This window comes from Panthera tigris, chromosome C1 (genome assembly GCF_018350195.1).
Source record: "Panthera tigris isolate Pti1 chromosome C1, P.tigris_Pti1_mat1.1, whole genome shotgun sequence".
Lineage (NCBI taxonomy): Eukaryota > Metazoa > Chordata > Mammalia > Carnivora > Felidae > Panthera > Panthera tigris.
Genome location: NC_056667.1, coordinates 23,153,395 through 23,177,468, shown reverse-complemented (window position 1 = coordinate 23,177,468; position 24,074 = coordinate 23,153,395). Strand labels below are relative to the sequence as shown.

Below are 24,074 nucleotides of genomic sequence, written 5' to 3'. Positions count from 1 at the left end.
TTGAAGAAGAAGTAAAGTGCATAGAACGCCCGAGGGGGGTGAGGGCAGTAGAGACAGGCCAGGCAAGGCACTGTCACTCAGGGACATACGTCTACACCACCCGCACTGGAGGAGGGGGTCCTCGGTTCTCAGGCATGAAATAAATGAGTGTCAGAGAGCCGGGGCCTCACAGCTGCGGGGGGAGCAGCGCCGCCGCAGGCCTGTCCCGCTTTTCCTAGGCGGATCCAGTGACAGGGGCGGAAGTCCACAACTCTCGTGGGTGCAGAGGGGGCACTGAGGCCCAGAGAGGTCCAGGCCCGGTAGCAGGTGTCCTGAGGATATCAAAGCCCCTGGACTTGGGTGACCTCTGGCCCTCTGTGTCCACCGGCTTGGGGCCGGTGGTGGTGATGGGTCCTTGAAGAGCCACGTGAACGGCCCCCTTAGGGGGAAGCCGCTAATGAGCACACAAATGCCACCCATCTACTCAGACCCTCAAACGAGCCAGGCCCGTCCTCCTGCATTCCCACGCGGATCCTCTCCTTCCGGCGCTCACCACCGCCCTCGGAGGCGCGTTCTGCGGGATCCCCGTGCTCCTCCCGACCGCGGCTCGGCGAGGCGGCCCACTAGTCCCAGGTCGCGCAGCAGCCACAGCGGCGGGGCTGGCGAAGGCCGGGGCGCGGGCGGGGGGAAAGGGGAAGGGACGGGCAGGGGGGCGCAGGGCCCGGGCAGGGGGCGGCGGGGCGGGGTGATGGTGGCGGGGGCCGACGGAGTGCCGGGGTCCGGGGCAAGGGCGGCGGGGGTCCGGGGTGGGGGGGAGGTGGGGGCGCGCTCCGGCCCGCCCCGCCCCCCGCCCCTCCTCCCGCTCCGCCCGCGCTGGGGGCGGCCCGGCGGCGGCGGCGGCGGCGGCGGCGGCGGCGGCGGCGGCGGCGCACGCTTCCTGCGGGCGCGGCTGCTGTGGGCGCGGAGCTGCGAGGCGGAGCCGGGCCGCCGAGCCGGGAGCCGCGAGCCGGGAGCGCGTCGGTCCAGCCTGCCGGCCGCGCCGCCGCCGAGCAGCCGCCCCGCGCGCCGCGCCTCGGGAACAAAGGCGCCCGCCGCCGCCGCCGCCGCCATGAAGCCGGGGCCGCCGCACCGCGCCGGGGCCGCCCACGGGGCAGGCGCCGGGAGCGGGGCCGCGGCAGGGCCCGGCGCCCGCGGGCTGCTCCTGCCGCCGCTGCTGCTGCTGCTGCTGGCCGGGCGCGCCGCGGGGGTGAGTGACGCGCGCCGGGCCCCGCGCTGCCGGGTCCCCGGTCCCCGATGTCCCGCGCGCCCCTGTCCCCGCGCCCCCGGCCCCCGCGTCCCCCGGTCCCCCCGCGCTCCCCGGTCTCCGATCCCCCGCGCGCCCCGGTCCCCGCGCTCCCCGGTCCCCGAGCCCCCGAGCCCCCGCGCGCCCCTGTCTCCGCGCCCCCGGTCCCCGCACTCGGCACCTCGCGCCCCCCGGTCCCGGGTTCCCCCCACCCTGCACTCGGCACCCCGCCCCCGCACCCCTCAGACCTCCGCATGCTCCCAACCCCCCTTTTCCCCGGGCGACCCCCGCCCCCCAGCTCCAGGCTGGCCTGGGGGGGGGGCCGTCCCCGCCGCCGCCCGCCTTTGGGGGCTCGCTCCTCCTTGCTCTCGGGACCCCTCCCCGGCAGGCGGCCCTGCGGGAACCGGAGCGCGGGTCGTGGACCCCGCGCCCCTCCCCAGTGGCCCCGCGGGCGGAGCGGGGTCCCCTGCCCCGGTGGAGAGGCGCGGGGCGGGCCCGACTGCGGGCGAGGGGTCGCCGGGCGCGGGGCCCGGGCTGGGTGTGTCGCCGGTCTTGAGCGAACGTGGCTTTTGGTTCGTGGGTGTGCCCAGACCGCGGCCACTTTTAGGGAATTAGGTCGATTCCCCCTGGGGCACGGGGGTGGGGGGGTGCGTTTGGTTCCTCCGAGGGTCGCTGTGGGGAGGGCGGGGGGGGGGGGGCGGAGAGGGGGAGGAGGGTGACTTGTGTGAAGGTGACCTGAGGGGCTGAGTGAGGGTGACCCTGTGTGTATGACCACCTCTGTGAAGGCTGTTGGGACCCGTGGGCTGTGTGCGGGTGAAGGATGAGAAGCAGTCCGCCACATGGCAGGGTGCCACCGTGCCTTACCTGAACGTGCGGTGATCCTGTGGGGGTGACCTATTGTGCTGGCGGTGTGTACCAGGGACGGGGCTGGGCAACTGTTGGCCGTGGCTGTGTGTGCCTGGGGGGGTGAGTGTGTGTCTGGGAGGGACGTGTGCGGTGGGTGTGTGCTTGGCCCCACACCCAATGTGTGTGTGCATGTGTGTGCTCCGGGCGGCGTGGATGACCCTGTGCAGGGGGGCATGTACCCTTGAGGGGGGGCAGAGTGGGTGCAGGTTGAGGCGAGTATATATGTAGGCAGTGACCCCTTGAGTGTCCGTTTGAGTGACCACACAGCTGTGGGGTTGAGCTCCGTCCCAGCTCCATTAGGGGGAGCAGAAGGAGGTATAGGGAAGAAGGGCGACTCCTCCCCGCTTTGAGGGACCCGGGTCCCAAGTGAGTTCCCCCATGGGCACGTGTCTGGAGCCTGGTCTGGGGATGAGCTGGGGGGTTCTAGACCCCGTTTCCTTGGTTGGCTCTAGGAGCTATGCCTGGCCCTCATTCCCCAGGTCTCTCAGGCAACCGCCAGGTGCCGACTCTGCCCCTGTGTGTCTTTTTGGGCCTCAGTTGGCCAGTCTGTAAAAGGGGGAGAAGGACAGGCTCAGAGGTTGCTTCTTGGACAGACAGGCTGCTCATCAGCTTTCCCCATCTGGGGGCTGAACTGAGGGGAGAGAGAGTGTTGAATGCCAAGGCGAGTATAGTGTCTGGTAGGCTGGATGCCTCCTCCCTATGTGCCCCCCACCCCCACCCCCAGGAGGGGTGAGCAGAAGTCCCTGGGAGGGACTGGGACCCAGCCCATCCTAGCACCTGGGTCACTTTCTCAGCTCCGTTTCCGGAAGACCGATTTTGAAATCAAAGGTGTGGAAATAACACAGCCTTGGGCTCAACTCCTGCGATCCCCACTGACTCGTGGTATGACCTTGGGCATGCCGGCTCCTCTCCCTGAGCCTCTGTTTCCCCCTCTGTGAAATGGGGCTGGTGTACCGCCTTTCTCAGGAATGAGATGGTGTCTGTAGTCCTAGCCCGGAGTAAATGTGTGATGTACAGATGAATGAAAAGGGGCGTGGGACAGAATGCTTTACATTTGGAAGCCCAGAGGGGAAGGGGCAGGAATGAGCTGTATGCCCCTGGGCAAGTCCCATCCTCTGCTGAACCACTGTTCCTCAAGATCAGAACAAGGCTAATCTAATTCATGCCCCATAAGGGGGTGGAGGGAAGGAAGTGAGCGCCGAGGTGAGTAGGGTCTCCCTGAACCTGAGGGTGAGGTAGATTGGGTGTGGTTCAGACCCAAAGCTGAGTGGCAGATAAAGGCAAGATGGTGGGCTTGACTGGGAGGGGCTCCAGATGGTGAGGGGAGAGGGGGAGCCCCTCTCCACGCCTCACATCTTCCCAGGGTGGGAGGCTGTCCAGGAGGAGCATCGTCTCATCTGGCCCCGGAGGCGAAGGGTAAATGAATGGTGCCCGGCTGCCCAGGTGCCCTAACAGAGGGAGAGGGTGATGCCTGTGGCAGGAGGGACGGAGGTTGGACCAGAAGAGCCCCACCCAGGTTGGCTTCAGGAGTGGCCTCCGTGGCGGGGTCCTCTGAGGACATCGCTCGGATGGGCAGTGGCTGGCTTAGGGCAGGGGAGGGACAAGATGACCCCTGGGTTTGCCCACCAGCTTGAAAGGGAGTGTGTGTGGTTGGGGTGGGGGGTGGGGCTTCCAGGGTGGCCTGTGGGGATAGCAGGTCCCAGTCATGCAGATGGTGCGTGGGTGGGTGGGTGTGTGTCTTCGGGCATCTGCTTTGGGGAGTCCTCTGTCCTGAGAGACCAGGTGTCTGGGATTCTGAAGGACAGCTGCCTTCAGGGCCACCTCAGTCCCTACCCAGAAAAGCTCGGAGTGTGGAGCTTCTGGAAGTTTTAGCTTCGAAACATGTTTTCTTAGAAGCTCAGGGCTGGAAGGGATTTGGGGTGTCACCTCGTCGTGTTGGAATATTCCCCGTGATGGGAGGTCACTCCTTTGTGGCTGTGTGACCTTGTGAAAGTTAGTTAACCTCTCTGTGCCTCGTTTCCACCTCTGTAAAACTGGTAGAGTAACAAAAAACCAAAGAGGTTACCGTGGAAAGCTTCTAGTACAGTGCCTGGCACATAGTAAACACCCAACAAATGTTGATTTCATGTTCTTTTGTAAGGTTGTTATTCTGTGGCTGGGGACCACTGGGAGGTGAAATCAATCAAGGAATTCTGTTTTGTTTTTGGTTTTTGTTTTGAAACATTTACTTATTTTTGAGAGAGAGAGAGAGAGAGAGAGAGAGAGAGAGACAGAGCACGAATGGGGGAGGGGCAGAGAGACAGAGGGAGACACAGAATCTGAAGCAAGCTCCGGGCTCTGAGCTGTCAGCACAGAACCCGACTGGCGGGGGCTCAAACTCATGAACCATAAGATCATGACCTGAGCTGAAGTCAGAAGCTTAACCAATCGAGTCACAAGGAATTCTTTTGAAGCCCCACCCCCAGGCCTGGTGTTTCCTGCCCCCTCCCCCCACCCCCCCCCACCCCCCCCATTTCCAGTCCTGGAGCTCAGTACTCCTCCAGCCACCCTGTGACTGAATGAAGAGTTGTCAGAGCTAGATTGTCCTCACTATAAAAATTAAAAGTTGGGGACCCTGGGGCTGTTGGAGGTCAGGCCCCGACCCAGGGACACCACAGGGGTCTGCTCTCTGTTAGCTCCCAAGGTGGCAGGGGCTCCAAAGACAGACACCTGCTGTAGTGACTTTGAGTGAGGGATTTCTCTGTTTCAACTTCCTCATCTGTAAAATGGGGACTATAACCATGCCAACCTCCCAGGGATGTGGCGATGAGAAAATGAACCCCGGGGGTAGACTGAGCACAGCCTGCCATGTCGTGAGCTCTCAGCAGAGAGGGTCTTTGCAGGAGGGAGCCCGGAGAGGTCAGGGAGGGCTTCCTGGAGGAGGAGGTTTTGAGTTCTGCAATAAAAGCCGTCACCACGTGGCATGGAGCAAGCTGTAGCCTGCCATAACCCCAGGCTTTCTTACTTGTCGACTGGAGACAAATACTTGACTTCTAGGACTGCTTCTAGGGGTTGCAACATCCTCGTGGCAGAGTTGGGATGGGGACCTGGCGCCTTCTACACCCTAGGGAGTAACCCAGTGCTTCCAGCTGCCAGTTCAGTGTGTTACTTGTTCCCTCGTGTTGGGGGTTCTACTGTAGAAAAAAAGCCCTTTGGCCTTTTGAAGACGGATGACGCCTCCCACCTCATGGAACGGGACAAGGGGTCTCTGGGGGGGCCCCGGGGCAGCACTGGGGCAGGGCAGTTCTGGGCTTGGGCTCTGGAAAGTGCTGGGGCATCAGTGGGGTGGGTGAGAGGGGTCCTCCTGAAGGGAAGAAAGAGGTGGAGACAGAGTCCCCCCCTTCCCCCAGAAGCCAGGCCTCCCTCCAGACACTCCCATTGGAGCTGGGATCCCCCCACCTCCCCGAGCCTGGCTGCTTGGAGGAGAGGGATGGGTCATTCTAGAAGGGGCTGCAGTAGGATTGCGGAGGGCTGGAGCAGACTGAGGCAGCTGGGGGTGGGGATGGGGATGGGAGGTGGTCAAGTCTCCATCTGTCTTTGTCATCCCTCCCCACCTCCCCCCACGGGGACTGTGGGCAGGATCTGGGACGCGGGGCGCACACCCCCGGGGCTTAATGACAGAAACAGCAAACTAACGCTCACTGGAGCCCCGCCCACCAGGCACTTGATCGTCTTTGGAGGTGGGAATTGTTAGAACCTCCATTTTACGGAGGCACCGGGAGGTTAAATGACTTGCCCAGGGTCCCACAGCTGGAAAGTAGCAGAGCCGGATGGAGCCAGGGCCTGGCAGGCCAAGAGGACTGGGCCGAGGTCCGAATTTTACCCCCTCTTGCTCTGTGATCTTGGGCAAGCTACTTCTCCCTGGGGCCTCCTTACCACCCCCCCAGATGAATCCCACATTACCTACTGTCCCCTAGGCTTGCTCTCTGCCAGGCTCTGGGCCAGGCACGTCCCCCATCTCTTTTCATCTAATGCTCCCCCTGGCCTTGGAGGTGGGTGGCACTAAATACGTGTTGCGGGTGGCGGAGGGGGGAGGGGCGGCGCTTACCCAGTGCTTGAGCCTGGAGCCCTTGCTCCTCGGCCACCTCACAAGGCTTTGTCATCTGTAAAATGGGCTTCTTTGAGGGTCATGGGTTTGGATTGAGGGAGAGCTTTGTCAACTGTGCAGGATGAGGGGTGGGGCTCGTCTCTGGTCAGGGCCCAGGAGAGGGGAAATACTTAGAACTTCAGGATGTGAGGGGTCTAACCTGCCCCCCCCACCCAGCCCCATGCCCCCTGGCTCACGCTGGTTGCCCTCAGTGTTGGGGCTCACGCTGCATCGGTGATGAGGCCTGCGTGGAATCCCTTCTGCCCCTCAGAAAGCTGTCACGTGTGGAGCCCAAGTCTGCATCCCTGCGGTACCCCAAGGCCAGCTTTGCTCCTGGCCCAGAATTGAACGGTCTGAATGAGGGAATGAGTGAAGGAAGGAAGGAAGGAAACCAGGACTCTGAGCTTTGGAGCCCAGGAGGGGGGGCTTTGTGTTCTCTCCTTCGGAGGTGGGTTGAGGGGACAGTGAGGGACAGCGAGACTGGCGGAATTCTGCTGGGCCCAAGCATGTGCCCGTGGGCTAGGAGGTGCCCGGGGGCCGCATGGAGCGGGCCTGAGGTCTGAGTGCCAGGGTGCGGCCACCGCATCTGGGTGGGACAGGGGCACTGTGGCTCTGGGCTCCAGCTCAGCTGCTCGGAAGCCTGTGATTTGGTGTCTGGGGCAGGGGGGCAGGGTGCCAGGAGCCGTCCTAGGGCCCAGCCCCTTGCTCCTGCCCCCCCCCCCACCAGTCCCCATCCCAGCAGGGGGTGGGGTCTGGGCTGGTCTCAGACCACCTGGCTCGTCTTGCTGTCCCCACTAACGGTCCGCCACATCCTGGGAACATCAGGCCAGGACTGGGTAAATATTTGTTGACTGGCCTCCTTGGGGGCCGCCCCCCTGCTTTGGCTCCCAGCCTTCCAAGATTCCAGGAGGCTGGGTAGCCTTTACTTCCGGCCCCCCTCCCTTCAGAGTAGGCCCCGGCCAGAGGGGTGGCTGCTCCCCTCCCCCCACTGACCAGGCCTAGTCTCCACGCCAAACAGGAAGCCGTGATTACAGGGGGGAGTCTGGGCAGCAGTGGCTGAGGGCCCAGCTGCAGGATGGGGGTGGGGGTGGCCCCTGACAAATGATCTGGCCTCTTCCCTACCTGGCTGCTGAGGGTGGAGGGCAGGGAATGTCTGTGCTGGCCTTTTATACCAGATGGACAGGGTTTCCACAACCTCTGTGACCCAGCTGGCCAAGGTCCGCTGCCTTCTTTCCACCCCTGGGCCCCAACCTGGGCCTTGGTGCCGTCTGTTTTGGGGTCTCCAAACCGGGGGTGCAGCTGGAGGTAGTGGAACCAGCCAACCAGCTTGAAATCCTGGTTCTGCCAGTTTCTTGGCTGTGTGAGCTTGGCAAGTTTGCTTAACCTCTCTGAGCCTTGTTCTCGTCTCGGTTGAGCTCAGAGTACCTCTGTCTCCAGAGTTGCTGGAGAATGAACAACATGAAGTAGTAAAGTGCCCGATAAGGGGTGGGTCTCCCATAAATGCTGATTTCTTCCATTTACCTGCTTTGGCTTTGCTCTTTTCCTGTCCCACTCTTGGCCTCATCTGAGGAGTTGGTTTGGGGGGGTGGGAACAAGGCTTTCCCTTGGAGAGCGGGAACCGGGTTTGAATGATCATGGATGACCCAAAGTAGAACCCTGAAGGGTGGGGTCTACCCTGAAAGGGAGAACTTGAGCCGGATTAGAAGAGGCACTTCCCAGTGCCTCGTGGTGCCGAGTTCAAGGGCAGTTTGGTTCTCTGAGGCTACTGGCAGTTTGCAGTCCGGTCTGGAGGCGGAGGATTGGCCTCAATGGCTCTTCGGGCCCTTCTGGTCCTAGAGCTCCCGGGAGACCTTGCTGTTTGCAGCTTTAGCTCAGGACGTGGTGATGCTGGGTTCTTTCCCCTTTCCCCCCAGCTGAGGGACACCTTGGCTGTGGCCCCTGGCCCGGACTGGGTGACCGTTGTTTGTACAGGGCGTCAGAGGTGGGAGAGCCCTAAGGAGATGACCAGCCCCATGGTCTGCCGTCTCCTAGTGGGAGTCCGGAGACCCAGAGGCAGCTTGGGGCCTTGACCAAGGGTTGGGCCTTGGTATCCAGCCTGAGTTGGGCTCACTGAGCCTTCCACACTCTCAGAGGCGGTGGCATTGCCGTCCTCTAGAAGGCTCAGAGATGTCAAGCCACTTGCCAAAGCTCACACAGCCGGGTCCTGGTGGAACCAGCTGTCCAGTTGCCCTTTCACCTACTCTGGAGTTCTCTGTCCCTTTGCTGACCTGTCATCACACCCCCTCCAGAGGGGGCCGGGGTTTTCTGAGACGGGGCGGGATGGGGTGGGGGGTAATGCTTCATCCTGCTTCCGCGATGGGTAGGGGGCTTGCTTCAGCCCAAACTCTCCTAGAGCTCGCTGTGCCCCCTGTACAGCCGGCCGGCACCCCCCATCCTGCCCCCCCTCCACCAGCCCTGCTCGCCAGCCCAGACTTTACTAAGGGTAGTTTGGAATCAGTCAGCAGTGGGATCTGGGAAATCTAACTGCAGCAAGCTGATTGCCAATGCCATGGCAGGCACCGGGGGCCTGTGGGCGGCTCCCTGGGTCCCTCCTTGGGCTGGGGTGTGGGGGAGCCGCGTGGGGGCTTAGAGGCCTGAGCCGACAAGGTTCCTAGAGAGCTGGGGGTTGTTACACTGGGAGCAGGGGGTCTTGTCGGCATGCCGGGCACAACCCATGCACTGGCATCCTCCGCGGGGCCCCCGGGTGACCTTGTTTCCTGTCTGCCCTTCGCTGACCCGCCGCCTGTTGACTGCCGCCCTCTTAGGGCCAGGCTGCCCTGGGGGCCGGGGTGGGGGTGTCTGCGGCTGAATTCTGGCGCCTGCCCTGAAGGTGAGGGCGTCTGCTGGGAAGACGGACACGGACGGTGACAGCAGGCCAGTGCGTGCTCACACGCCTCGTCTCCGTTCTTACCATGACCCTGCGAGCCGGGGTTGCTATCCCACTGTGCAGATGGGGACCCAGAGGCCCAAGGTGAGGCGGTCCGCGAGCAGCTGGAGTCTGTGCTTCCGAGAGGCCGTGATGCCAGGGGCCGGCCGCGTGGGCTGCTGTGCGCATGCGCGGGGGCGTCTTTTGCTTGACCGACTGGCTCGTTCCGCAGACGTCGTTGAGCACCCGCCGTGTGCTGGGCCCTGTGCCAGGGGCTGGGGGTGTGCAGGGCTCTCGGGCGGGCTGTGTGTTGGCGGCGGGCGCTGGGTTGTGCCCGCGCCGGGCGTCCGGGGCTCTGCGGCGGGAGAGCGGGCCAGCGGCTCCTTGGTTCAGCCCGCATCATCTCCGCTGATCCGTGGGCCGGTGACGCCTCGCCCTCCAGGCTGCGGGGATGCTTTCCTCGAGACCGTCCCGTTTCAGAAGGGAGGCTGCTACCGGGCTGGTCACGTGACCGCGGGCACAGCCCCTTCCCGCTCTCAGCCTCCACTTCCACATCTGTGAAGTGGGGGAATGGGACGGGGCGACCCAGGGACCCCTTCAGGTCTTCACATTTGAGGAGCTGTCCGAGAGATGTGAGGCCAGGGCCTGGCCCGGGGTGGGGGTGGGGGGACCCCTTTGGGAAGAGGGAGCTGGCTGGGGGGCGGGGAGGCCTGTTTCCCGCACGTGGCCTGCGTGTGGTTCCTCTTCGGCCCCGGGTGGGCCGGGCCCCTTGCCTCACCCATCGCGCTGAGCACCGCTTCGCTTCCCCGGGACATGATCGGTCAAATCCAGGCGGCCTGGGGGCTGGGCTGTGAGCCCAGTAACCCGGTCCGTGTCCCTACTCTGCTGCTGACCTGCCAGTCGCTTCAGCCACTATTTGCTGCTGCGCCCTCTGTGTCTGGCCTGTGCCGAGCACTTGGAACCCGAGGAAGCTCAACCTGGTCCCTGGTCTCAGGAAGCTCCCAGTTAGAGGACAGAGCCAGCGCACGTGAGAGGCTAAGGGTAGTGAGTCGGGGGAGGAGAGGTTGGTTCTGGCTCTGGAGAATCAGGGCGGGCTCCATGGAGGAGGTGTGATTTGTACCAGGCCTTGAAGGATGGCAGCACATGGATAGGCCAGGGTGGATGGAGGCTCAGAGGTGGGAAAGGTCACAGTAGATTGGGGTGTGGTTAAAAGCGGCAGTTCCCAGCTGGGGGAGGTGGGGACAGAGCTACCTGTGGGGCGTCGCTGTTTCTAATGAGAGCGTATTGTTTCTTGCACTTAATACGTTCACTGGGCACCTCCTGGATACCTGGCCCTGTGCCATGTGGTGATCTGGACCCGGATGGGTGAACGTCACAGGGCCTCGGCTTGCGAGACGCCAGTGCCTCACGAGGTGGGCTTTGAGTCCCAGCCAAGGCATCTGGGTTCCATTCTGCAGGTGGGGGATGTGGGTCTTGAGGTGGGCGCAGCCACGCTGCCCTGAGGGGCTGGCATGAGATGCCAACAAGACCACAGATGTGACCTATTCGTATTGAATCCTGCCTGTTGAGGGCCTGCCCCGTGCAAGCCAGTTGGCCAAGCGTCTTCTCTACGGAAACTCGCTGAGTCCTTACAACAACCCTGGGAGGGGGGGACCGTTATTATCTTGCTTTCACAAAAGAGGAAGTTGAAGCACAGAGAGGTTAAGTAACTTGTCCAAGGTCAACAGAGTGGCGTGCCTGCTAGGATTTGAACCCAGGCCATCTAGAATGCTCCCTGGTGTACAAGTGCTGCCTCCTGCTACCTCGCGCTTTGCAAACTGTAAAGTGTGATGCCCTGAGAGGATGAGTCTGGGGCCAGTCACGTCTCGCTAAGGCACCTGAATCCGTGTGGCTGCTGGGGGAGAGGCCCCGACCCGGCCCTGGGGGCTCCTGGCTTCCACACTGGTCTTTTCTCTGCTGCCTGTTTTCTGTCTAGGGTGGGCCAGGGGCTGAGGCCATCCTAGGCTGGGGGAAGATCAGAGGGCCAGAGAGTCTTTCGGCCGGAAGGGCCCTTGGACGCAACTCTTGTGCAACTTGTTCATTGTCCTGAAGGGGGGACGGAGGCCAAAGGAGTGATCTCTAGTCACAGCAAGGATCTTCTGAGGTCTGGTGGTTTAGCCTTCTTATTTTACATATGGGGAAACTGAGGCGCAAAGAGGAATAGTGGCTGGCCCAAAGTAACACAGCACGTTGGCCGCTGAGCTGGGACAAAGGACGGTCTCCTGACTCCCCGACACCGTCTCTTGTACCGTTTCTCCTCTGTACCTGTCTCTGTTGTGCCACGACTGCAAGCCCAGCTCCCCCCACCCTTCTCCCCCAGGAAGCCGCCCCTAACCCAAACCCCGCTGCCCTCAGCCCCAAGACTCTATGCCAGATTGATTCCTATCAGTGCATTCGGTGTATTTCTCCCCAGTTTCATCCCTTGGCCCTGTTCACCCCTCACTGCTACCACTCTGTTCCCTGGGCGCAGAGTACAACCTCATTTCTCTCGCCTTCGCGTCTACCTGTGTGCTGTGCACTCTCCGTGGACTTGGCCCCTTCTCCGGTGAACTCCTACTCATCCTGCAAAACCCCGCACAGGTGTGCCCTCCTCTGGGAATCCTTTACCGACCTCTCCTCCCAGCTCTCAAGCACAGAGCGCCTTTCTTCAGCCCCTTCTTTCCTCCCTTCTTCTTCTAGACTTCTAGACCGTGCCCCTCCTCTACATGTTAGGATTCTTTGCTGGGCCCCACAGTTTTTTCATAGCTTCTGATTTCCCCACAGGGTTGCATCCTTACCTCCCTGGAGCTCTCACTTGGATACGTTGTCGCAGCAACTCTGTCATTACATCATCTCCCTGTCGGGCCCTCCCATGGGCTACTGGGTTTCATCTCCCCAAGTCCTGGTGTGGCTACACTGTTGCCTTTTCCAGAACTTCACACATCCTCAGTCTGTTTTACTTAGAGTTCCCCCCCCCCCCACCCGGCGTGGTCACACCTTGTCTTCCCCAGCCCCCTGCTCCTCTGATCCCCAGAATTGGAGAAGTGACCCCAGGGAGCAGCGGGTACGAGCGATGTAGCCTTCCTGCCTCCTTCAGCTGGGGGAGGAGGGGCGGACTGGGTCCTTTCGGCCTCCAGCTTTCTGGAAGGTGGACACACAGTGGGCTTCCAGAGGCTCAGGCTTGGTTACCAGAGATCTTCCCCACCACCCCGGCCTCCCCCAGCAAGCCCCCTGCCCACCTCCTCCTCCTCCTCTGCCCACTGCTCCCCCCCTTCCTCTCTGCCACCCACCCTCCTCGCAGATGCCCCTGCGTCACTCCCTCTCTTGCCGGTTGGAACCTCTCTTCTGCCTGGCTGCCACTCAGTGGGGCTAGGACTTGAGGAGTCCCCTGGGGGACAGGGGTCTTGAGGGCCGAGGGGGTGGTTAGGGTCAGACTCTACTCTTCACCCTCCTGGGCCCAGATGTCCCCCTCCCACCCCCGTATCTCCATTGATCCCTCCAGAAAGGTAGTTTCAAGGGCAGAGGGCTACAGGAAATCAGCCTCCCACCTTGCTGTTCACATGAGGACCCCTGGCCCGGTGAAGCTAGGACAGCTCCCCCAGGGCAGTGGCTCCTTGGGGACCTCTATGGAGCCGAGCCCTGGCTCGGCTGGGTCCTGTTCTCGTGTGAGGCCGGGGAGCTGCGAGGCTTGCTGGAGGCCAGTCTCCGATCCAGAAGAAGGGGTTCCGGCTCTGTGTTCAAGGGACGGTCTGCGAGATGGTGGCTGAGCCCGGGGTGATCCTTTTCCCCCGTGGAGCTGAGACCACGGTTCAGTTCAGGTTTGGACGAGGGGCTGGGTTTGTGTCCGCGCGTGTCGCTGCGTGTCTCTGCCGATGCGTGGGGCTCTCGCGTCCGTGCAGGGAAGGACATTGTGGCCCACGCCCCTGTTCCAGCGGCTCAGGTGTGGCCAGGCCCGGAGAATCAGGAGAACCCAGACTGCTGTCTCTCTGCCTCTCGGCTGTGGGGAGCCTGCCCCCCAACACCTTGGCTGGCCGTGGATATTAGCAGCTGCCGGGAGAATGCTGGGAGAATTGGGAGACGCTCTCCCCGGCGTGGGAAGGTTGATGCACACCTAGAAACGTGAACACGTGTGGACGCATTTGCGTATGTGATGGAGTGTGCGGACCCGAACCCGCCCAGGCACACACAGACAGGGACACACACGCTCTCCCTGCCACCTCCGTGCACGCGTCCCACTCACGCGAGCACAGCCAGACCCGGGGGGGGCATCTGAGCCGATCTGAGACCAGCACAGGTGTGCACACACAAATGTGCCCGCAGCATGCCCGGAAACAGCCCTGAACGTGCCCGCGTGTGCACACGCGCACGCACGCACGCTGCTGGGGCTCTTGTGCTACAGGGAATGTGTCCGCCCTTAATCCCAACTCTTAATCCCAGAGTCTAGGGAGCCCAGGCCAGAGGGGCAGCTGGTCATCTGGCCTCCTTAGCGGTGATTAAGGCAAGGGCGGGGGCAGGGTGCACAGGGACGCAGAGATCCGTCTTCTGCCTGACCTCCAGGGACACCACGCACTCAAAACTCGGGTTCCTTCAGAGATTCGGTTATATGTCCTTTACGGGGCCCCGGAAACAGACATCCTGGGGGGGAGGGAGATGGGTGTGGCTGTGTGTCCCTGAGGAAAGGGACACCTGGGGTCAGGGAGGCCAGGCGAGGTGGTCCCTTCATTTAACCGCTTACCCGATGTGGACCCTGAGTCAAAATCTTCAGCGTCTCTGGGAACCCTGTTTCTGGCCAGAGCATTTCCGGACCCAAGTGCAAAGATGAGGCCCAGCTGCGAGATGCCGAACTTGGGGCCCTGGGCCGGGATGGGGGTAGGGAAGCTTCTAGGAGGAAGCGAGGCCCGAGCCGGGCATTTGAAGGTGCCAGCGCCTGGGCTTTTGGAAGTGCACAGGGACACTTTTGGTTGTCACAGTAATGGGATGCTGCTGGCATTTCCGGAGGGGAGGGGAGTGGTCGGGGCTGCTAAGTGGTGGAAGTGTCCCGTCCAAAGGACCGTCGGTGGCAGTAATGTTCCTGCTGAGAGATGCCGTTAGGTCATGAGATGTGGTGAGGATGCTTCTGGTGGGGGGTCGGTGTGGACCACACTCGAGTGACACTGTCCCTGGCACACCGGGGGGGGGGGGGACAGCCCATATGGCCCAGGGCACTGTAGTAGAGACTGTGTGGGCTGGGTCCCCCTCTGCCCCTCCCCCACCGCCGGTGTCTGGATGGATGTGTATGGAGGTGGCTCTGCTAGATGGGGCAGAGGGTGGTGGGGCCACTGACTCCACTTGCCCTCTGCCTGTGACCTCTGCTTGGCAGCCGGGTGGTGAGTGTCACACGGCAGGGCGTTTGTGAGGACTGGGGTGCACTGAGCCCAGAGTTGAGTCCGTTGCAGTGCCCAGAGCTGGTGATCGAGACTGGTAATACGGGGGGCAGTGGTCATGAGAGGCTTCTGTCACCATCGCGGTGACGGTCGTGACCCGTGTCCTTGTCCCGGGGTTTGGGGAACAAGACTGGGTCCCAGGAACAGTCCTCGCGTGCCATCTAACTTGGAGTCCCGCTTTCCCAGTCCGGGCCCTTCTCCTGTAGGCGCTGACCGTTCCAGTCCCTGGGCCGGGCCCCTGGGATGCATCCGTCCAGCCTTCTGGAGGGGCGCTGCCCTGGCCTGGGATTGGGCTGGCCCCAGCGGAGCGCCCTGCGGGGAGCGGGGCCAGGCCGGTGGGACTGGGGCTGGAGCCTCTGACCTGCCTGCGGGGCGGTCAGGTGATGGGCCAGGTGAGACCCGAAGGTGCTTTTGGTCAGGGAAGCCGTGTTCAAGTGACACGTGAGGAGCGGAAGGCCCGTCTCATCCTTGGGCTGCAGGGCATGCGGGGGCCAGGGTGCTCAGGGTCCCTAAATCCCTAGTGGGCATCTGGACTCCCTCTGACCTCGGGGGGAGAGGGTTCTGCCTTTTGGCGGTGGACTGAAGACGGGCTGGCTGGACACAGGGATGTGCCGGACCCACGGGAGGCCAGCGGATGATGTCAGGGGAGGGCACATGGGGCCCTGGGGTTGTCTCTGGCACCCTCCGCGCCACGGTTGGGACTGAGGGCCAGGGGGTCCTGGCGGAGGTTTTGGCTTCCCCTCCTCGGGATCCTTGGTGGCCCCTGCTCCGCAAAGCTCTGTGAGGTAGGTCACCCCTTCCCCTCTTAGGGACCAGATGGGGGGCTGGAGCCAGGGACAGGGAAGCTTGGTGTGGCGGTGGACTGGAAGCAGTGGACTATGCGGGTGCAAACATCGTGCCTGAGTTCACTGGGCCCTTGGGACAGATGGGCGGCTGTGTGGAGAACAGAGAGTGGACACCAGCCTGGGGCATGGGTGGGTGGGTGATGGTGGCCGCCAGCTGAGATGGGCGGGGACTGGTACCAGGGAGCCACGTGGAACGGGACACGGGGTGAGGGATGGGTCCTGGAGACATGTCTGCCCTCAACATTGCTTTAGACGGCCACAGGGGGCGGGGGACCGATGGGCTCGTCTTCACATTCAGGTGTGCTTTACCTCTGGGGCCCTGCCCCCTTTCCTGGCAGGGCCGCATCCTTATGCCCCTCTCTGAGGACAACCAGGGGTCTGGGCACGGACAGAGGGCACCCCAGAACCGCGGAGGGCTGGAGGTGGGGCACTGGGGTCTGGGGGGGGGGGAGGGGGGCAGCCAGCCTGACTTTGGAGCTGCCTCCCTTCTCCTGGGTCATTCTGGGCCAGGCCTGCCTCCTTCCTGTGGTCCCACCTGCAAAGCGGCCTTTGACAAGAGCAGAGGAGGTAGCTGCCACGCTGGGCCTGTCCCACTGCGGTCAGCAGAGTCAGTGTGTGCCCTCCTGGGGGTGAGGGCTCGGGAGGCTTCACCCGGGGCTTCGTTGGGGGATACTCAGATGGCAGAGGAGGTGAGCTTTGCCCCTGCTCACCTCCTTTCCCATCTGAGTATTTCAGTTTAGGCTCTGCTGTGTGACCCTGGGCAAGTTTCTTACCCTCCCTGAGCCTCAGTCTCCCATTCATTCTCTCCTCCCCCCACCCCCGACAAACAACAGCTTTATTGAGATTGAACTCCCATACCATACAACTCACCCATCCAAAGCATCCCGTTCAGTGGTTTTGAGTTCAGGGTTACACAGCCGTCACCGATTTTATATATTTTTAGCAGCCCCCAAAGAAGCCCTGTACCGTTTAGCAGTCGCTCCCCATTTGTCCCCAGTCCACCGGCCCTAAGCAGTCACTTCTGCTTTTCTACGGATTTGCCTTCCTTGGACGTTTCGTACGAGTGCAATCACACAACATGTGGTCTTTTGTGACTGGCTTCCTTGACTTGTCGTCACGTAGTTCAGGTTCGCCCGCGTGGGAGCGTGCACCAGAACCTCGCTCCCTTCTCTGTGGAGCAACGTCCCGCCGTGTGGACTTGCCATCTTTTATTTATCTATCAGTTAATGGGCACCTGGGTTTGGCCGCTGTCTGCCTATTATGAATAATGCTGCTATTTTTTTTTTTAATGTTTATTTATCATCGAGAGAGAAAGAGACACAGAGCACGAGCGGGAGAGGGGCAGAGAGAGAGGGAGACACAGAATCCGAAGCAGGCGCCAGGCTCCCAGCTGCCGGCACAGAGCCCGACGCGGGGCTCGAACTCACAGACCGCGAGATCATGACCCGAGCCATAGTCAGACGCCCAACCAACTGAGCCACCCAGGCGCCCCATATATATGCTTTCGCTTCCCTTGGATACACACCCCAGGCGTCGAATTACTGGCTCATCTGTAACTCTCCATTTCACGTTTTGAGAAGCTGCCAGACCATTTTTGCAAAGCGACCACCCTGGTGTTGATCCCCGCCGGTGCGTGAGGCTCCAGTCGCCTCGCCAGCCCTTGTTATTTCCCGGCTTTCTGGTCACCTTCACTCTCGCATCCGTCCGTCCCTCGGGTATTTATGGAGCATCTCTATTTGACGAGGCGGGGTGCTCGCTGCAGAGTTAGGGGGAGGACTTGCCCCTTGAGGAGCTGTTTGGATTCAGTGGCACAGTATCTCCAAAAACCTCTGTGCGCCTAGGGGCGAGCGATAAAGACGATCCGGGGTGGAACCTGGGGGTGGTCAGGAATCACGGGGGCCCCTGAGAGCAGAGGAAAAGCGAATCTGTGTGTGCTGATGACCTCCCGTGTGTCACTGCCATTGCTTCAGTCCTCACGACCCTCTGGGCTGTATGGTCTCATTTGCAGACGGGAAAACTGAGCTTCAGGGCCAGGCAGCTTGCCCCAAGGTCACCGAGCTGAGAAGTAGCCAGGCTTTGGGCCAAGAACCTGTTTGGATAATCTCACTTAATCCTCCCAATGCTTTGAGGTTGGTTCTATTCTTATGCCCATTTAGTAGGAGAAGCAACGGGGCTCAGAGAGGTGGGCTTATTTGCGCAGGATCACACAGCTCCCCGGGGGCCGGTGCTGGGATTTGGATCCGAGCAATCTAGCTTCAGGACTCCTGCTCATTGCAAGGCCCTGCCTGGTGTCCTGGGGCTCAGGAGATGGCAGGGGAGAGCCTGGGCACCTGTCTGCTCCTCCCCTTTCCCGGTCAAACCCACAGTGCCGCACAGAGGGTCATCTCGGGCTGGGGCTCTGCCATGCCCCCCCCCCCCACCTGCCCCGGTCTTTTGGTCTTGATTCTTTGCACCCCACTCTCCCATCTGGGCAGTGGCTGTGGCGGACCCGCATGGCTCACTACCTGAGTCTGGCTCATTCCATCCCTTGGAGCGGAGCAGCTCAGAAGCCAGTGGGACAGCTCAGGGCTGGGGGGCGGGGGGCGTGGCGTCTCCAGCATGTGTGAGTTATAAATAACACAGCAGATGGGATGGTGAGAGGGTCCACAGCCCGGGTCCGCGAGGAGGCTGGGCTTGGACACACGCAGATGGGGACACTTTGCGGGTGTGTGTGTGCACCGTGTGACCTCAGGGTGCATGCTGGCACGTGCCTGAGAGGTTCCAGGGAGGATGGCAGAGCTATGAGGTTTCCCAGGACAGCTGGAAGGGCTGGGCCTGCCTTGGGCTGCCTCCAGGGTCTGTTCAGTTTCTCGGGGGAGGGCTGGGGGTCACCTGCCTTCAGGTGGCCCCCAAGATCGGGCTGAGGATCCTGCCCGTTGGGCTGGACTTCTTTCAGGTTCTGTGGGCATGCGAACCAGACACGTGGCCCTGGGACCTCTATGTGTTCGCCCAGCGCCTTCCCCACCCCCAGGCCTCACTTCCACCTGCCTTGGCCGCCCCCCCCCCCCAACCACCATTCTGACTCATCGCCTGAGTTCTCTGTGACCTCCGGCAAGTCGTCTGACCTGTCTAGGGAGTAAGGAGGACCTTTGCGCCTGACTCCGTGTAAGGAGCCTGGCATTTAGCAGATGCTCAGTAAATGCTGCTTCCCCCCCCAGCCCGGGGCCCGGTTGTAAAGCGGCTGAAATCACAGGTTCCACTGGGAGCCTGCTAATCTGCAGGGTTTTGCATATAATTTGCATAGTGATTTTATGAAAAAAAAAAAATGCTGGGATGAGTCTGTTTCTCGTCCCTCCTCCCAGCTCAGTTGGAGTCCTCCCGGTTGGCTTTTGCAGGGACCAGGGAGAACCTTTGTCCCGCCCCCTGGTTTTAGGTGTGGGGAGACTGAGGCCAGAGGACAGGGCCCCACGCAGGATCACATAGTGATTGGGGGTGGGACGTGGGTGGCGTGGGTCCGTTGAGGGTGATCCCGTTTACGGGATCCATCGAACAAGTATTGATGGAAGCTGGCTGTGTTCCAGAAATACCCCGGGCCCTGGGAACACAGGAGTGGCCTTGCCAGACCTGGTCAAGGGCAAACTGAGGCCTAGTGAGGTGAGAGCGCTTGACCGGGGCTCTCTGGGAGCCCGGACTGGAACATCTGACCCCCATGCTGGCTTGTTCCTTGGAGGCGTATGGGCCTCAGGAGTGGGCAGGCAGGCCCGGTCCCCTTGATCGTTGGCGGGGATTTTTGCAGAGGCTGGGGACTCCGTCCCAGAGGTAACTGCTGGTGAGTCATGGGGTGACGGGTGGGGCTGCTCACCTGAGCCGCGCCGTCTGTCCGGGGAGGACTTACCCTTCATGTCTGTTCATTCCCAGACGTCCAGTCTGTCTGTCTGTCGGTGCCTGTACAGGGTGCTGTGCGGAGGTGGGGGGACTGGTGGTGGTGTGGTCCCACCCCTGAGGAACTTCCTGGTGGGGCAGGGAGTAGGTGTATGCTGTAGTACAAAGAATGTGGTCTTCGCGGTTCGGCTAATCCTGGGTTCAAATCTGGCCCCCGCCGCTGCCGTGTGACCTCAAGTCAGTTGCTTTACCTCTCTGAACTTTGGGATGCGCACCTGTGAACTGAGGATAATAACCCTTCGCCAGGAAGCTGTCTGGGAAGAGAACCGAGGGGAGGTGCATAGAGAGAGTCTGGCACGTACCGAGCGCTCCCTCCGTGGCCGCCAACTCTTGTCCATGGTAAGGGAACGGAAGGGCCCAGGCCTCATCTGGAAAAGTGCCCAGGGAAATGAGTATCACGTGACAAACTGGGATCATCTGCGCACCTGCTCCGGGGGTCAGGAATTCCCTGAGCCCAGGATCTGGTGTCAGTGAGGCTGGGGTTCAAGTCCTGCTGTGCCCCTGCTGGCGTGAGAGTGTCCCGCCATCCCCAGCACCTTGAAGGGTTTAGGTGGGGGGAACAAGAGGGGTAGGCAGCTGGGGGAGGAGGCCTCAGTGGGTGGCCCTGCTTTCAGGCACCGGCTTGGGGACAGGAACAAATGAGCAGTGTGAGTCAGGATGGCCAAGAGGGTGGCACTGGACAAGGCAGGTGGCTGGGGCTGGTGGAGCGATGACGGGGCGTCCCAGCCCGGGGTTGGGGAGGGGGTGCTGCTTTGCCCAGGGTCTGGACGGAGGCTGCATGGTGGGCAGCTGAACGGTGGCCAGCCTGCACCCCCAGCCGCGACCGATGGGGATGACAGGGCCAGGAGCTGGGCTCGCAGGAGACGGAGGGTGAGTGGGTGTCCGGGCCAGCCTGCCCCCAGACGTTTCCAGGCCTGGGGAGGGAGCGGGCCCCGCCAAGCCATCCCGTCGCTGCTGAGACGTGCTGCTCAGGCTGTGCCGGCTCCACCAGGCTTTTGTGTCCTTCCCTTCTGTCCCGCGTGCCCTTCCGTCTGCCCGCGAGCGTCCTCTGGGACGAGCTTACTGGTGGGGTCTCTGCAGGATGAAGGGGCCCAGGAATTTCCAGACTGGAGAGTGGCAGGGATGGGGACACAGAAAGAATGTGCTCTTTATTTATTTGTTTTGAGAGAGAGGGAGAGCACACACACGTGTAAGCAGGGGAGGGGCAGAGAGAGACGAGAGGGAGAGAGAGAATCCCAAGCAGGCCCCATGCTGTCAGCACAGAGCCCGATGCGGGGCTCAATCCCACAGACCGTGAGATCTTGGCCTGAGTTGAAATCAAGAGTCAGATGCTTAAACCGACTGAGCCGCCCAGGCGCCCCAAGAACGTGCTGTTTCTAATAATCAAAGGACTCTGAGTTTATCATAGAACATTTGGAAAATACAGACAGGTCCTGAGGGGAAAAAATGAAACACTGCCTGTCATCCCAGCACCCAGAGAGTCTCTGGAAAGCCTTAGTAGGATTCGGTGTTTAGAAATCCACTTTGGTGGGGCGTTCTTTAAAGCAGGATCGTGTTGTCTAGTTTTTTCTAACTTGTTTCCTAAACTCAACAATGATAATAGTATTCATAGCCAGCGTTCACTGAGCAATTCGTTAATGTGTCAGAGTCTCCTGTGCACCCGGAGTCGGTTATTATCTTTGTTTACCAGGAAAACCGGGCCGAGAGAGTTAAATACCTGCCCAAGGTCACCCAGGTATTGAGAGACAGAACCATCTGTACGATCCCATCAATAGCCGAGCCGCATTGCCTCCTGACAACCAACGCGTGCATTTTCCCCTGTCCTTAAATATTCTTTGAAGCAAGTAAAAAACAAAAACCTTCTGTTCCCCATTCATGCCTTTTTAATGGCCTGAGAAAAGACAGCGCGGGCTTATGAAAACTCAATTATTGATAGCTACATAATATTCCATGTTATGGTTATGCCTTCATTTATTTAACTAGTCCTCTGTTGGGAAGGTCGGTTGTTTCCACTTGTCATCGGTAACATTTCCCTGGGTCTCTTGAACTGGAGGACTGGGTTCCCGACTGCCCAGAGTGTCAGAGTCAGAAAGGCCCTTAGAGCACCGAGCGAGTGAGGCATCGGGAAGTACGTAGAAGGGGGCTAGTCTGGGGCTCAGAGGCTGTGGCCTCCTGCGCTGGGAGTTGCTTGCTCTCCGGGGCGCCCTGGGGGGGGGTGTGGGCAGGGGTAGTCCTGCCCAGGGGAAGGGGGATTCCGGGGAGGTGGGGGGGGGCACAGGGGTGTTTTCCCGCTCCCTGAGCTGCCCAGGTGGGAGATTGGAAGTAGGCTTCTGGAATAAGGGTGGTGGGACAGGGTACGCCTCTGTGCTTTGCTGACTGTTTGGGGTGTGTGTGTGTGTGTGTGTGTGTGTGTGTGTGTGTGTGTCGGGGTGGGGGTGGGGGGGTCTGTCAAGTTTAGCCTGGGCCTTCTCTGCCCCTCCCCCCCACCCCTCCCCCACGCCCTTCTCTCTGGCCCTTGGGCTCTGTGGCCCCTTCCCCAGCAGGTGCCACCTTCATGCCCCTCACCCCTCCAGCAGCAAGCGAATGTGGCGGGTGCTGGGTTCCCAGCCAGGGCAGCTGTGGACTGGCAAGGGGGTGGGGACCGAGGCGTCCCCCTTCCTGGTCCCGGCTCTCCATTGTGAGCCCCCCTCAGCTGTCCTGCTGCCCAGAGCCTGGCCCCGGCCCACATTCCTGCCGTGACGCTCTGGGTCTCCGGGTTGGAGCTGGTGAGCGTGAGGGGCACTGAGTTCTCACAGGACGGAGGGCCTTCTGGGGACAGGGACTGGTGGGGACAGAGCCTGTGGGGATCCAGGGGGCTCTGCCGAGACCACCCTGCTCCCACCAGCTAGTGGTTACGTCACTGCGTGTCCCTGGACGGATCCCTTGACTTTCCTGAGTGCCGCTTGGCAGGCTCGGTCCCCACCCCCACCCCTCTTAGCAGGGACTGCGGTGATGCAAGCCCTTCGCCTCTCTGAGCCTCAGTGTTCACATCGGTAAGAAGAAAGGGTAGAACCCCGTGATCACCGAGGCCTAGTTTGGCCTTGAGGTGAGGACCGAGGTGGGAAACGTGCCATGGTGAGGCTGACCACCAATTATTCTGTGCCACCTGTGTTACCAGTGTCCCCGTGTGACCGAAAAGAGGCTCAGAGAGGTTAAGTGACTTGCCCAGAGTCAGCCAGCAAGTAAGCCGAGCTGGACTTGAACCCAGGGCTGTCTGAATCTAGAGCTGGGCTCCCAACTCCTGCTCACACGCCTCTAGTCACCGAGAGCGGGGCGCCTGAGTCTGGCTCATGCAGGGCAGGAAGCTTGGGCAGAATTAATTATACTTGATTTTATTCTTGGCTTTTGCGGCACGATTAGCAGTGCTCAGGGGTGCTGGGCTCCTGGCCCCCTGCCAGCTGACCTAATTTGTGTGTCTGCGTCTGTTTCTGTACCTTAGGCTTTCTCCCCGCTCATCCAGCCTCTCTTTTTCTTCTCTCTGCACCCTCCCCTGCTGTGTGGCCTTGGCCGGGCCTCTTGACCTCTCTGGGCATCCGCAGCCTGGGTGTGACCGTCCTGATTCTATTTCCCACCACCAGGATGGCGAGGCTTGAATGAAGTAAAATCTTCGGAAAGGATCACGGAACGCTGAGCGCATAAGGGACACTAGCTGCAACTATGTCCGCTTATCCAACTCTGGATGTTGGGTCCTGTGCTCAACCCGTTACCTGCGTGATAGTATTTGATTCCCAGAGCAGCTAGAGGAGCAATGCACTATTAGTGGCATCCCCATTTTACAGATGAGAAGGCTGAGGTGCTGAGAGACTCAGAGGCTTGCCTGATGTCCCACGGGTAGTGAGGGGAGCGGCCGATCCATCCCGGCTTCACCTCTGTGCTTTCCTGTTACTCAGGGAATGCTCTTGATGGGGGAGGGCAGGTGATAGGGGCTGGGCCTGAGGGACCCCAGACTTCGAGTCTGGGAAGGAGGCTGGGGGCAGAGGGAGGCTCCCTGGCTTTCTCCCTGAATGCACCCCTGCACTCAGAGGGGAGGAGACATACCTGAGGTCCACCTGATTTGGGTCCGTCCCCCCCTTCCCCCAGGTGGCAGCCCCTTGGGAAGGGCTCACCCCAGCGTTGTGTATGCTTGTTTGTACCCAGAAAGGAAGCCTGCATGGTGTGTGTGTGTGTGTGTGTGTGTGTGTGTGTGTGTGTGTGCGCGCGCGCGCGCGCGCGTGTGCGCATGTGCATGAGGGTGCGGGATTGCCTGCTGGCTGCAGTGTGTGGGTGTGTTAGGCGCGTGGATGCAAGCATGAGGGGGGGTTTACCCAGAGGTGGGGCGCAGTGAGGGGCAGGGGCAGGCCACAGGGTCCTGGGGCCTTTGGATTCAGTTCTCCTTTCAGGGGATGGCATGGATAAGTATGCTAATTATGCATGGAATTATGCAAATGGAGAGGTCGTTTGGGGGTCGAAGGCTGTTGTCACCATTCTCCCCTGGCACTTTGTGACTTCGGAGTCTTTCCCTGCTGCCTCCCCGGCTCAGCTCCCGGCCCCCATCTCTTTCCTCCCTCCTCCTCCTGGTCCCCTGGGAGCTGCAGCCACCAGCACCCCTGCAGTGTTTCTGGGGGGCACCCACTGAGTTCCGGCCCCTCCA

The 24,074-nt window shown here is 61.3% G+C and overlaps 1 protein-coding gene across 1 annotated transcript in view; it reads left to right on the top strand.

Annotated features, from left to right (window-relative positions):
• Nucleotides 1–1,087: 1,087 nt before the first annotated feature.
• Nucleotides 1,088–24,074, top strand: part of SDC3 (syndecan 3) — a 35,687-nt gene continuing 12,700 nt past the window's right edge. Inside the window, exons 1-3 of the mRNA XM_042993826.1 lie at nucleotides 1,088–1,225; nucleotides 8,207–8,274; nucleotides 9,641–9,830. Coding sequence (XP_042849760.1) covers nucleotides 1,088–1,225; nucleotides 8,207–8,274; nucleotides 9,641–9,830 — 396 coding nt within the window. The remainder of the gene's footprint in view (nucleotides 1,226–8,206; nucleotides 8,275–9,640; nucleotides 9,831–24,074) is intronic.